This window comes from Heliconius melpomene, chromosome 20 (assembly GCF_056956725.1).
Source record: "Heliconius melpomene rosina isolate 202511_hmr_F chromosome 20, ASM5695672v1, whole genome shotgun sequence".
Taxonomy (NCBI): Eukaryota; Metazoa; Arthropoda; class Insecta; order Lepidoptera; family Nymphalidae; genus Heliconius; species Heliconius melpomene.
This window is the reverse complement of record NC_140408.1, coordinates 12,753,933-12,768,679: the sequence shown is the minus strand read 5'-3', so window position 1 is coordinate 12,768,679 and position 14,747 is coordinate 12,753,933. Positions and strand designations below refer to the sequence as shown.

Sequence of the window (14,747 nt, the reverse complement as noted above, 5' to 3'; positions counted from 1 at the left end):
TGATCCCAAATCAGTGTGGTATGCTTTGTATTTTGAGGTATTCATTTCACTATTATGAGAAGCTCGTGAGCAGGTTTCCACGTCATAATGATGATTGAGCAATCACATGTTTCCGAACATGTAATTCGTGCGTTTAACTTTTATAACCTGAAACATAGTGTTAAGTGAACCTGGGAACATAGTGTTAAGTCACTCCCAATAAAACACTCCGTTCTCCACTTTCAGCCGAATTCTGCAAGCATTGCGTGTTCAATGGCGGACCACAACGCCACGCTTTGCCTCGTTACGTTACGTTTACAATCGAATACTTGTGCCACTGAGTCACGACGGCCTGTTCTTGTATTCTATAATACCTACACAAGTATTTCATACACTTAGTGTATTTTTGACAAAATGGTACGCAATAAGTATTTAACACAAATCCTCAATGAAATCAAGGAAATAATAAATAAAATATTAATGTAAAATATTTTTACTTTCAGAGTCAAGAAGGTCTACCAGTTACAATTATTTACATGGTGTACTTCATGATCATCATTTTGCCGCCCTTATCAATTGTCATTTTCAATTTGACACTTGTCGTAGGCGTTTACCTCATATTGAAACAAATTGTACCAAATAAATTTAAAAAGAAATTATTTATATTTGTAATGCTATCAAAGAAAAATAAAAATAAAAGCTTAGCAGAAAATAATATACTTGTATACGAAAAAGAGAATTTTATAAAGAAATGTAATAACAGTTAAAGTTTAAAAACAATTTATATATAGAATGCAATATTGAAATAAAAAAGCAATACAAGAAATAAATACTAATAAAATTAGTAACTACTAACATATTTTTTGTTAGTGGAAAGGCTGTGATAAAGCATTTGTTTTTTTATGTCACACAAACTAATAAATGTCGAAGACTAAAGATGTTCAACCATTATACTGATTTATATATTTTTGAATAGAAAGCAAAAAATATAATATATATTTTAAGACATTAAGTATTTTTCCGAAAATTGCTCAAATAAAAATACCTATTTTAAAATATATTATATGAAATACCATTTACTTGTTAATTAAGACTGAGGAAAGGGCAAATCAAAGATTATATTAGTAGATATATAAGTGCATGGTAGATTTATTATTTCTCTTTTTAGTTTGAACAATGATACAGGGTTAGATTATTTTAGAATATAATAGGTACAATATTTTTACTATAATTTCTATATATAATTTAACGGGGTCTTAAGTAACACACAAATGCATACATTGTTAAGCTTATAATTGGAATCACAAAAATTGGTGGGAAATTTATTTATTTCATATTTGTTAATTTCTTTATATGTAAAATTGAATCATATAGAAGAAAATACAGCAATATCCAATTTCACAATAGAATTATAGTTATAATATATTTTTTTCTTAATTTACAGTAGATAATTATTGCGATAACATGTAATTTTCCAGATATTGCTCTAAATATAGATTGCTTTATTTGCTTCTATACTAAAGTACTTATACAATATTATTGCAAAAAATATAATTATATTGAAGTATTCTTGTTACGGTTGTGGGTTGGAATTTGAATGTCAATGACTTCTATGTACCATATCTACCGATATTAAGTGTAAAACCAAATGTACAAAGTATTTTACCAATTAAACCACTTTCATAAAAATATAAGAAATTACACTTTCTTAATGTTCCTATAAATGTAAGTGTATTATTTTGAAAATTGCTCAGTGATACAGCTTTAAGGTAATAAAGGATTTTTTATAAAAAAAATATTTTCATTTAAAACTAGACCTTTATTTTTTATTATTATTAAACTCTGCCACTAACATTCTGGCTCTGGCCCTAGTAGATATAATATTAGTAGGATACGATAATTTTATTGTAAAAGTGAAATTCTTCTAACGAACTTCTTTATTTACCTAATTAAAAAATATTTTTAAAATACTTACATATAAGTAGTTATAGGATTTTTTATTTGGAATAAGTAACATTCACGTGCAAATACACTTATTACACTACGGTCTATAAGATGTGGAGGACCTGAAGTTAGGTTTTCTGAACTTTTGCGCACTATTCACTCGGGAAGAAAATAATAAAGGTAAGAAAAATCCTAAAATTTAATCTGTTCATCCATCTAAAGCCAACTTTAGAGCTACTACTGTACAAACAAAAGAAATTAATTAAGGTTCTACGTTCCTCCCAAGGTATTTGATTTCATCACCATGCTGCATCTTGCATCTTACATCTTGTACGCTCACTGTTGAACGTAAATCTCTCCCATACCTCCAGAACGGTTTTTGTATTTTGTTGACTTTGTCACGATCGGACATTCTTTTTTTATAGCTTCGCGCTGTATCCCGCATATAGTAGGGTAGGCAGAGGGGACCTAGTGCTAATAAACTCCGTTCCCTATGTACTGACGGAATGCAGCTCGACGTTGGCTACCCAAGAATGTAGAAATACTCATTATTTACATAAAGTGCAAGTGGAAATTAACCACCGAAATTTCGCACAAACTACTTTTCCAAATTACTCAAACCAACTAGAGCATTAAATACCTGATGGTATTGATTGATGGTATTAAATACTTGTGAAGTCTATAGTTTCGTCCAACAGTCTACTACCATCAGCTACCTAAAATTATATCTGTTGTATCATATGTGAAATATGCCACTGATTGCAGCGTAGGGTTACTAATTATAATATATCCGTACTGACGTATTAACTAAAACTTTGTAAAATAAAACAACAAATAATTAAATATCTTATTTTTGATTTTTAACAACAAAAAATTGACTTGAAAATAACTAATCAATCTATTAATAAAATCAACTTATGCTTAAAATAAACATATTTTTTAAGTAAATGTTAAAGAAAAAAAAAATGTATATTATTACTTTTTTACTTATTTCAAATTTATGTATTTAGTAAACATTTTAGATGGTATAACTGGTACAAAAATACTAAACAAAAAAACATCAAATCTACTAATTTTAATTTTAAAAAATGTGTAGTATTTAATTTTTATGTGTGTTATGTAATTTTTATGTAAGCAGATACAACTGTATCTTAAATAGTAAGCAATTTAGATAAAAAATAGGTAATATTGAATATGATATAAAATTATCCTAATGGTACAAAAATACTAAACAAAAAAAAAACATCAAATCTACTAATTTAAAAAAATATATATGAAAAATCAACAAACAAATTAATTATACTCTTACTTAATCAAAACAAACAAAAAAAGGAAAGTGTCGCAGCGGCCCATCGTGTACTGTAAACGCGACGGTTATGGGTTCGAGTCCCATTTGAAGGAATTAATTATTTTCGTTTCCTTGCTCTGGCGACCAGACTGAAATGTGCGACGTTGGGTACCGCTCAACAACACAATATGGCGAATTCGGAAGAACGAAATGTCTCTGTCTACCCGGCTACGCGGGAAAAAACGTGAAACTACGTACAAAGAAAACAAAACAAACAATCTTTAACAACAAGAAAAAAAATAAAGAATAAAAATATATTAAAAAAAGAAACAAGATTTTCACTCAAAAATATTAAAATAAGTAACATTGTAACTGTCCATTGAAACATTATCTGTCACGTTCTGTTTATTTGTGTTTAATAGTAATTTTAAACAACTTTTTAATATCTGTGCTTGTTCCAGACACTTTATTACCGTTTGCCTGAAAAATTAAAGAATTTGTAAAAATATTATCAAGAATATATCTATATCTATAATATATAAAGTTAAAGAGTTTGGGTGCTTGAACGCGCTCATCCAAAGAACTATTATTAGTTTCAATTGAAAAATTATTTTGTCTTGCATGTCATAGCGTACACACATTTGATAGTGTCCCCATATATACATCTATATTTAATCAATACTGTCTATACTAATATTATAAACCTGAATAGTTTGTTTAGTTCAATGCACTAACCTCAGGAATAATTGGTTTGAATTGAAAAAAAAATGTGTAATGTAGTCCACTTATCGAGGAAAATAGGTCTATAATAGGCTGTATCATACACAACGAGTAATTATTTCCATTTGTCATACATTACACATTATAAAATTATTCATGCATTTTAAATTATAAATACTATTTCAAGAATTCCTTATTAAAATTAGAACATATAGGTTTCTACTAAATTAACATGTACAATTTCTACTAAATTAAAAATAAAATATCTCAAGATATATCTCACCTATATCTCGTGATTCGTTTATCGTCGGACATGTCTTGACCGGTCTTTATTAGTAGAGCCTTCAATTTGCTATTTTCTTTCGTTTCCCTTTCAATAATACTGAAAATAAAATTAAGAAATCAAATATAATAAAATTGTAAATGATTGCAGCCTGTAGAAGATAAAATATATTATTGGGAACATTATCAAACACTTTTTAGAAAACCTAAAATTTGAACATAGCGTGATTTGATGATCAGAGCGCTTGGACAGTGTCCACGAGGCGCGGGTTTAAATTCTGATACGTTCAAATTTTTATGTTTCCTGAATGTGAATTACCAATGTTTTTTTTTACTTGTTCACGCTAATCTCAGAAACGGTTTAAATGGTTTAATGTTTTATTTTAATCGGTTCATCAATAAAAAAAACAATATTTTGTTCGACAAAATTACGATAAAATAAGAGCATTATTATATATATTATTATATATTAATAGATCACACCAACGCATCATAATATTAAAAATACCGCAACTGCACCTACTCTTGCAAATAACTATAATTTCATCGAAATCGGACCAGGATTTCCAAAGTTACAGCGATGTAAAGTTTGAACACTTTAAAATTTGCGTTCCTTCACTCGCTATTACTACGATGACGTCACGCTGCGAGTATCATGTCTTATTGTGGGCTATGCGGATTGGCTACATGCATTTTAAGTTATATATCTATAATATAATAATAATCGTTTGACATTTAGTCAAATATAAAAAACAAAGTCAACTATAAAACATTTTCAAAATAACTTATTTTATTTAAAGTAAGTTCCCTATGTAAAGATGTAAAAAGTTAAATATTTTAATTTTTGTTTGTGTGGATCTACTCTTTTCAAACACTTTTTCCGAATACTTTTATAATATGATACAGTAAAAAAATATTTTTAGGGTGTTTATTATGCAATATTACATATATGTAGACAATACAATATTACTTAACCATTTTATAGATTCACTATAAGAAAAACAACTTAATTTATAACAAAACAGTGTGAGCGCAATGAGTCACAGTATGTAGGTGTACGCAAGCGAAGACGCGCAAATCGCAGCGTGACGTCGCACAATGCTATAAAATAATATTGCTGTAAAATCAACGTTTTCTTCTCAACATTGCAAATATATATAAATTGAGGTTAAAAATTATTAAAAGTGAAAAAAAAACTTAATTTTTTCGAATTGTATCGATGTTTCAAAAACAAATACACATTCATTTTTCGCCAGTTAAAAATTTTTCAGTAATGCTAAATTAGCAAAAGACGTTGGTGTGACTCATAATTCGAAACTTTTTGTCTTCGTTTAAAAATACCTGTTTAATTTATCTATAATATGATTCAAATTGTCAAAGGTTTGTGTCGCTCGCTCATACATACAATTTCTATCCTTCTTTTTTATAGTTTCGTCTCGCAGGTTGTTGTTACATTTATTACTGAAATTTAAATATTTAAAATATTTAAATATTAATATTATTATCGATTTTTAATATATTCAGTATTAAATAACAAAAATAAATTTTTTAGCTTCACCCTGTATCCCGCCTATAGCAGGTAGGCAGATGGAACCCAGTGTTGAGACACTTCCTTCCCCACACACTGCCCAATTTCTCATCACATTACGTGATTGGTATTGAAACTCAACGCCGCGCTTTGACCAGAGCAAAGAAAAATAATTCATTACCCCATCCGTCTGAATCGGACCCAGAACCATTAATTGCATATAGACAGACACTGTAGCACTGCGATACGACAAAATTAAATTTATTTTAGTATAAACTACAAGTCTATTAAATATCAATAATAAAGCCATCTAGAGCTCGAGCATCTCGAGCTCGAGCTCGCTCGATTTTATAACACCTGGCTCTTGGGCCATAATATACTCACACAAAACTAAAAATATCTTTAAGTGTACAACTCAAATGAACAAAAAAATCTTGCAAAAACGATGACGTATGCATTTCAGTTTCGCATCCACTATCAATTGTATCATTATGACCATCATTAATTTCATTATCATTAACTAACTTAACATCATTAATCAATCTATCATTGATTTCATTGTCATTTACTAAGTTCACATTTGTCAAACTATCACGGACTTCATTATTTGTAACGATAGTTAAACTAGATTCAATTGCTTCATTAAAATCTAAAAACAAATCGGATTTTTTAATTGTTTCTTCATATTCTTCCATTACTTTTGGATTTCTTATTAATGTTGCCTCAGTTTTATTACTTTTTGAGTTATTTTTGTTTAGTCTACTTTCATTTTCACTATTAGTACAAAATGTTATACGTTTTTTATTATCAATTTTGAATGATTTTAAATGTTTTCCAGATGTTCTTATTATTTGTATTTTATTATCGTCATTACTATTCTGAAAAAGATAATATATTGTTAGAAAGCAGAAGTGTAGTATATAGTATGGTGTAGTATTAGAAGTGATATTAAAAAAAACGTTACTAAGGTAGCGGAACATGGAGCAGTGTTTGGGACATAGCTCGAATAAGAACGAAGAAGATGGCCTAGTGGTCAGAATGCGTGGACGAGAAACGAGAGGTGCGGGTCAAAATCCCGCTACTTTCATATTTTATACATTTTCTAAATAAGTAAACAGATTATTACACATACCTTTAAATCACCTTCTTGCTCAGGCATTTCAAAATCTTTCCACTCGGAGAAATGTTTCTTCAGATAATGGACTATTTCAAATTTATCTTTGACAACTGTAAAAGAAAATATAAAAAAATGATATTTTATTTTTTATTATTAATTACATATAATAACTATTAAATACAAAAATAAATTGTAACCTAGTATTAAGACACTCCATTCCCCACTTTCTGACGAATGCGAGAGGTAAACTTAGTTTTAGGAAACTCTGTTTTCTACTTTGAGTTAAAAGGAGCGGAACCTAACATAGTAGTTTTGAACAAACCGATCAAGCGCACTTGCGTACTTGCGTACTTACGTAAGGAACCTTCGCCGGGCCTATCCAACTCGTACATCATATAGGACTGGGTCCGGTAGAGGGTTCGGTATCAATTTTATAATTGTACGAATACATCAACGGGAACGTGACTCACAAGAATTGAAAACCTAAGTTTGCGGGTGACGGTCGGAGTCTCACAAATTTTATACGAAATATTTACTATAAATATAAGTTTATGATAGCTTTTTTCCGTGATATAATTTCGATTTTTTCCTTTACTTATATTGTAAGATCTTACTTATTGTAAACAGACACACGGGCTCAAAGTAGTCCCATAAGGATTCTGTTTTGTTATTCTAAGATATCTTAAAATTATTAGAAAATATATAAAATTTTACTTACAATTACATCTATTTATATTATCTTGACATTCCCGTGGCGATCTTTGTATAAACTCAATGTCTTCTACTACTGGATTTTCTATATTCTCTAATAACTTTCTATATAAATAGATAATTTCTTTAAAAGCGTCTGGTATGGAATCCTATTCAAATACGTTAAAAGTATTTTATGAAAATTTTAAAATTTACATTACATTATTTACTAGTATAAATAAAACATATATGTAGGTATTATAAAGAATGTAAAAGTGAGTTCCAAAAATTATATTTTTAAATTGTGCTGTTTGGCACAAGCGAGTGATAAACAGAAATATTTCATTTTCTTACTCTGCCATCAAAGCAAAAGCGCGGCGTTGAATACTGCAATTCACCTACATTAAAACTTTTATCTTTTCTAAAAAAAAATAGGTTCCCAACACCTGCTCTATAAAGTGAATATAAACACAAATTAAGTAATTAGTTAATTGTTATAATAAAACATACACACACCTTCAATAGATCTATTAATAACCATCCATATTCTAATAAACGCATAAAATCATTGGGTTTTGCTTTTTTTATATTATCTGTTAAAAGAAATTAAAATATAATAAAGCTGTAAAAATAACCTTTAATTTACTAAAAAAAAATGTACCTAAGTTATAAAACAAATGTAAGTAAACAAAAACAATTTTACAGTATTAAAAAATAACAAAATTTAATTATCAAAATGTCAAAGAAGAAAGAGAAATTTAAAGAACTATGGAGCCTCTGATGATACTACGCCCCAGGGCACAGTATCTGATTGTAAACGCGACTGTTGTGGGTTCAATTCTGACACGGGGGAATTATTTTCATTTTCTATTTAAAGCCATATACACAGTAGTAGGTACGTCTAAATAAAAATAAGGAGCAATATTAACGCATTTTGTTGATTTTTCTAAATAGTATTGAAAAAATTACTATAAAATTAATATTTAAAACATAACTTATTATACAAAACAAAAATCTTCAAAATTCATTCATAATTGTATAAGTAATGTGATAACATACAATAAAACATACAGTCTAATTAAGAACCTCTTTTCTGAAGTTGGTTAAATATCATAATTAACGTATACTATTACCTTTTTTTTTCCAGTGCAATAAAAGTTTATCTATAACATGTTTCACGTTGACATTCAAACAGAATTCCTTTAGACACTCCAGTCCTTCGTGGAAGAAACATGGCACCAAATGCTTAACAAATGAGTTTTTCTAAAAAAAATTGATTGAAATAAATAATAGTTTAAAGGATATAAATAATGATTATGAAAACACGAGACGGTTTCGCTTCACCGCCCGCTCGCTTCATTTGCTAACCCTCGCTCGTTTCGCTTTCCAACCCTCCTTTTGTTTTATATCCCACTTGCTTCGATTGCCAACTCATGGTAATAAAAATTACATTGTTTTTTTTTTATATTTTTGTATAGCATTCAGAATTTCATGTCTGTCTCCATCATATACGATACTAAACAAATTCTTATAAAAATATCGTTATTTTTAGTAATTATAAATAAGACTTTTAAATACTTACTAAATAATTTTACGATTGTAATACATATTATACGCTGGATAATATATTTTTTTAGAAAACATATAAATATTTGAACGTAACGGGCTATGAACCCGCGCGTCCCGGAAAATACGATGTATTTATATTATTTTATATTTAAAGATAAATGTTACCTCCATCAAAATCAAAACGCGCCGTGAGTTCCGAAACAAAAGTGCCTTGATGGGAAAACAGAATGTCTTAACACTGTGCTCTCTTTGCCCACCTTGCTATGTGCCAGATACAGCGTGAAGCTAATAAAAAAAGTATACATTACCTCTAAAACAATATTAATGAATTCCTCCATCAATTGAACATAACAGCAACTGTATTCATTTATTCTTATAACAATATTTTTTTCCATATTTTTATCTTTTATATAAAAACTCATTTTATTTTCAATTTTATCTTTATCTGTATGTTTATTAATTTTGTTATCTGTGCTTTGATTAAAATTTTGACATGTCTTTGATTCATTTCTGTAATAATTACTGGGGCCACGTCCACAACCTCTGTTATCCTCCTGAGCTGCATCAGTTTTATCAAAAACATTATCAGAATTTGAAAATATTTTTTGAAAAATTAATGGTTTGAATGACTTTTGATCATTATTATCTGTTTTTCTATTAGTATATGTACTATTTATGATTTTTGAAACTTCTTCTGAATTATTACAAACATTTTTTTGTTTACTACTATTGAAATTAGATATTACTCTACAAATCTTCAGATCTTCTTTACCATCTTGTTTTATACTAAAAGTTTTATCATTATTGTTACCATTAGATCCGAAATCATTCAAAATTTCAATTTGATTGTCAATATTATTATATAAATTACTAGATTTATTGAAAACGAATGGATCATAATAATCTTCTTTTGTTTGTAGAAACGTATTTTTCTTTATATCTATGTTTCCTTCTGATTTTGATGATTTAGTGTGGAATCTTTCTTCAGAATTACAATTTTTTATATCATCTAAATAATATGCGTGTATTTGAAACCATTTCGCTCGTTCTAGTAACGTAGTATTCTTTGTTATTAGTACCTGTTATTCAATATGTTATTAAATATAAATTTCTAAGGTAACTAAAAAACATTTTTGAAAAATATGCCAGACAATACATTGGTTTAATATTTAACAAACTAAAACCAGAATATATAACAGAAATTTTTCTAAATTACAAATTGATACATATATAGGTATTTTTTATATTAACTAGTACTACATATAAAAAAAAACATTGGGTAACATTTTCTTTACATGCTTTTAATTAATAGATGCGTTTGCTCATTTCATTATATTCAATTAGTTCAATTCAATTCTTAGTTTATGGCATTAAGAAAGAGAGTACCAATAACTTAAGCACTTTCGACACACTTTTAACATTTCGCCAATGTCACGTTGTATGGAGAACACTCGAAGGACATTGTGTGATAAAAAAGAGACACACAATATATATACACGATAGGAGGAGCGTATATACTCGTATGTTGAATTAGTACAAATTAAAACAAAACTCATAAATAAAATAAACTAGCTTTCACGTGTAGCTTTGTCCGGCCAAGTATATTATAACATGTCTGTATATAGAGTATGTCAGAGATCAACATTGAGAGAAGCCCAGTGGCGTAGCGAGCTTAACGGACTTTATGGTGCCCCTTTATGAGCGGCGCCCGGGTCATGATGCCCCCCCCCCTTGCCCCTCCCCTTTCTACGTCACTAGAGGTAGGTGTACGGACGTAAGTGCGAAGGGTAACTATATAATATAGCCCACAAAAATTCAAGTGGAACCTTTACAATATTTACTATAGAAGTACTCACTACATGTTTCTCTTCTTTGATTCCTTGTAAACAACAGTTTATGATTTGATCATTGAATGTCATATTTTTTCCCATATCAATTATTTCAACTGAAATTATTAATTTTAATGTTTATAATTGTTCAATGCTACAAAAGTACCTAACTGGTACTTAAATAAAAAGAACTTTCAAGTTTGATTTTATATGAATAGTTATTTCGGAAAGTTTCTAAAAAAAGATTTTCCTTCTTGGCTGTAAAATAACATTGAAGCATTTAAATTTAAAAAACGTATAAAAGTAACCTTTCTTATAATTTACAACGTGTCTATATGTTTGTCTCGCGGCCAGTACTTCAGGACGCCCGCCGTCACCGCGTCCAGAACTTTCAACGACTTTTAAAACAGACTTTAGTACTAATAATTTACAAATATCATCTGAAAATAATATTTTGTAGATTAAAAGTTGAGGAATAATATAAATAAAAAAATCAACTTTTTGCAACATCCTTATAGGAGTTTGGGAAACCTTGTGTTTAAACACTCCGTTCCTCACACACCGCATTGTATTTTGAGTGCCACAACTCGCTCGAGTGGCTCTTGTACATATTGTGTATTTACCTATTCGTCTCAAGTAAACGATTAACGTAAAATAATTATAGCCTGTAGACCAAACTCGATAATTGACAACACGACAACCTTCAATACATTGATGGAACCAGAATCAGTTCCTGAGATCAGCGCATTCAAACAAAATGTCAAAATAAAATGAAATAAAACCAACTCACCTCCATTAATATAATCTGTGATAAAATTTATATCGTCCAAGAGAACATCCCTATCGGTTATTATATACCAATTATCAATTAAATTTTGTGTTTCAACGAGATTTCGTAATAAATATATGGGCATAGGTGGTTTTATCTTCTAAAAAAAAATATTAGACAATTTGGAAATTATAAAAAAATTGCAGGCATTGAGAAATCCATGAAAAATTACGAGAATAGAACCTGCATCCTTTTAACTAATTAATTTTTAAGCAGAAAATTGTTCTTTTTTATTTAAATGAGGCTTATTCCAACTTTGTGAATAGTCCAAGTTTTATCAAAATCAGCTCAGTAGTTTTTGAGATATGAACATGTACATTATAGGTACATAGGTAAAAATTTGCAATAGATAATTGATTAATATTTTTAAAATACTACTATTATTCCTACAATAATTTTAAATTTTAATAAAAACATTATCTACTTTTTAGTTAAGGTTGTACATATTGTAGATTTGAAGACAGGTTTTTTAAAATATTTTTTCGTTACTTACATTGTCACCATTTTTTATCTTATTATCAAAAATATCATCCATTGTATCAAGGTTGAAAGTAATTTTTTTCTTAACTGGAACGTTTTGCACTGTTTTGAGTCCTAAAAATATATATTTTTAAGATGCATTGGATGGTAATTAGTTTGTAGATTTAATTCCAGGGAATTTATTATATTCCAAGTACTTTATTTCCTTGTTATTTCTCATTCATACTAATTAAATGTAATATAAATTGTTTACCTGTTAGTTTAAATGAATTGAAATTTAATTAAAACCATCATACATAAAAATTAAATAATGCTGTAATGGTTTTTAGTTTTATATTTTTTTATGGGATACAGAAAATCTAGTACAGTCAATCAACACACAATATAACTTTAATAACATTTACTTGAGGCTTTTTTTACTTATTGTGTATGAAATGAGAGGTGAATAAGCAAAAGCTCTTCTTCTTATATAATATTATTAATATAATTTTAAATTATTTGATAAATGTTATTTGAGTAATATACTCCAAGGAAAGGACTAACATCTGATTGAAGTATAAGTAACTGTTTATTAAAATACAATAGAAGTTTGCTCCGTTTCAGTATTTTGTGACTGAAACACCTTTGATTTTATATCCCGCACATGGTATAGGCAGAGCAGTGGTAGGTAATATGGACTACAACCTTTATAAAAGAACTATCAAACACAAAGGATTTTTAATTGTAACTAATAGTTACTGAGATTACCTTGTACAACCACTTAAACTCTTCAGCTTTATAATATTAGTGTATACTGCGTCTAATCTGCATGCATCTAATCTATCTATATAGATTATATTAGATGCATTTTATTTATAAATAATTCAATCTTACCTTTTTCCTTTTTATGGCCTCCAAAAACACTAGAATCAATAGATTTTTGCTTTTTTAAAATTAATAAATGCCTTAAATCAGTTTTATCTAAGTTCTGAAATACATCTTTTTCTTTATCCATATTTTCTTTAATATATTCTTTAGATTGAGAAGAATTAACAGTTTCAATATTGTTATTTGAAATATTATCTTTTGAATTGTTAATTTTCAATGGTAATTTCTGAGTTTCTTTGAATGTTTTTTCTGAGAAATTTGGTTCTTTTAGTATAGGAGACCTTATTTTTCTTGTGCAGTGCTGTTTCATATAATTATCATCATCATTGCTTATTAAAGTTGTTTTATGACACCAATTAACTGAATGAAGTGGGCTTGAAATAACTATTTTCTTTTTATAACTTTCTAAGTCAGTAGTACATCCTAGCATAGTAAATCTTTCAGATAAAGATATATTACAAGTTTGTATCATTATATCACATAATTCAGAAGTCTGAGTGGATTGATCTAAGGTTGGTTTTCCTTTTTTACATATTGTAAAAGTTGGCATTTGAATTGGTGTCCACATAACTCCTGGCATGAGTGAAGGTGAATGATGGAAATATTGAGGAAACATCACTTGGCCAAAGCTAGGACAAGGTTTATTCAAATTTTGTTGGTTATTGGTGTAAGAATAAATAGTTTTTTTAATATTGTTTCTTTGTATTTCCTCAGGTAAAAAAACAGGTTCAGGATACACATAGGAATTGTCTATAACTTTATAAATATTTTTATCTTTTTTTCGTATGTTTCCCTAAAAGTCAAAGATATAATAATTATTTTTAGCTTCACACTGTTTAGCACGTAGCACGGTAGCAGTGTAGGCAGAGGGAACCTGGGAACTTAGTATAAAGACACTTCATTAAAATGAAGATACTTTCGTTTCCCACTGTCCGCCGAATTCTCCAGACAATGCGTGTTGAAGGAAGTCAACACCGCGCTTTCTGTCGTTACCAGAGGAATTCTCCTTGAGTGGAATTTGAAGCAACAACATCGTATCACCGTAGCATACTTGTCCCTTGGTGCGCAACGACGGCATCAATTAAAAATAATAAATAAACGAATGTAACCTTAGTGAAATAAGATTATTTATAGACAAACTTACATCAGTGTCGTCACTCCACCGAGCTTTACCAGTAATTACATTAAAATAATAAAACTTTCCTGGCATACTTTTAGAACGACATAAAATCCAATTTTCATTTGATGTATTAGAATTACTCATTATGAAGTTACTATTGATAGATCACAAATAAAGTACTATAAATACAATGGAAACACAAAGCAATTTTTGCGATGATTCTCCAAATTTCGACATTTATTTGAAACTTGTATGTACCTTACATATAAATATAAATGAAGTTTCAAAAATGTTGCTTACCCGCGAAAAATGTGACAGTAGTAGATTATAAACTTCATTTTTAAAATCGATTAAGAAATCGATTTCCAGATAATCAATTCATATTACTCATTAAGAGATTTAGAGATTTAGTTAAATTTTATAATTATTTTATATTTTAGATCAAAACAATAAATAATTCACATTTTCTATTTCAAATCTAAACGTTGTTTTATGTATATGTATT

The 14,747-nt window shown here is 28.6% G+C and overlaps 2 protein-coding genes across 3 annotated transcripts in view; one reads left to right on the top strand and one right to left on the bottom strand.

Moving 5' to 3' along the window:
• The window catches only part of LOC146528080 (lysosome membrane protein 2-like), a 32,294-nt gene extending 30,501 nt beyond the window's left edge, over positions 1-1,793 (top strand). The window contains exon 12 of the mRNA XM_085205144.1: positions 483-1,793. Coding sequence (XP_085061270.1) covers positions 483-746 — 264 coding nt within the window. The 3' untranslated portion in view covers positions 747-1,793. The remainder of the gene's footprint in view (positions 1-482) is intronic.
• Positions 1,794-2,758: 965 nt separating this feature from the next.
• LOC146528079 (uncharacterized) lies at positions 2,759-14,516 on the bottom strand. 2 transcript variants are annotated; one of them, XM_085205142.1, is made up of 16 exons: positions 14,267-14,516; positions 13,129-13,915; positions 12,269-12,369; positions 11,737-11,875; positions 11,255-11,386; positions 10,974-11,062; positions 9,426-10,196; positions 8,682-8,811; positions 8,065-8,141; positions 7,577-7,718; positions 6,874-6,968; positions 6,478-6,619; positions 6,126-6,390; positions 5,555-5,674; positions 4,215-4,313; positions 2,759-3,691 (listed from the first exon to the last, which is right to left on the bottom strand). In XM_085205142.1, exons 1-16 carry the CDS (start codon positions 14,384-14,386, stop codon positions 3,550-3,552), a joined length of 3,351 nt encoding a protein of 1,116 aa, XP_085061268.1. In that variant the 5' UTR covers positions 14,387-14,516; the 3' UTR covers positions 2,759-3,549. The 2 variants fall into 2 exon arrangements, with proteins under 2 accessions (XP_085061268.1, XP_085061267.1); XM_085205141.1 differs by having other exon boundaries at positions 6,126-6,619; positions 14,267-14,515.
• Positions 14,517-14,747: the final 231 nt, after the last annotated feature.

Coding starts and splice junctions, on each gene's coding strand:
- LOC146528079 (XM_085205141.1), bottom strand. CDS start 14,386: ATGAGTAATTCTAATACATCAAATGAAAATTGGATTTTATGTCGTTCT. Junction 11,063..11,254: donor CGTTGTAAATTATAAGAAAG/GTTACTTTTATA, acceptor TAATAATTTCAG/TTGAAATAATTGATATGGGA. Junction 10,197..10,973: donor TCAAAGAAGAGAAACATGTA/GTGAGTACTTCT, acceptor ATTGAATAACAG/GTACTAATAACAAAGAATAC.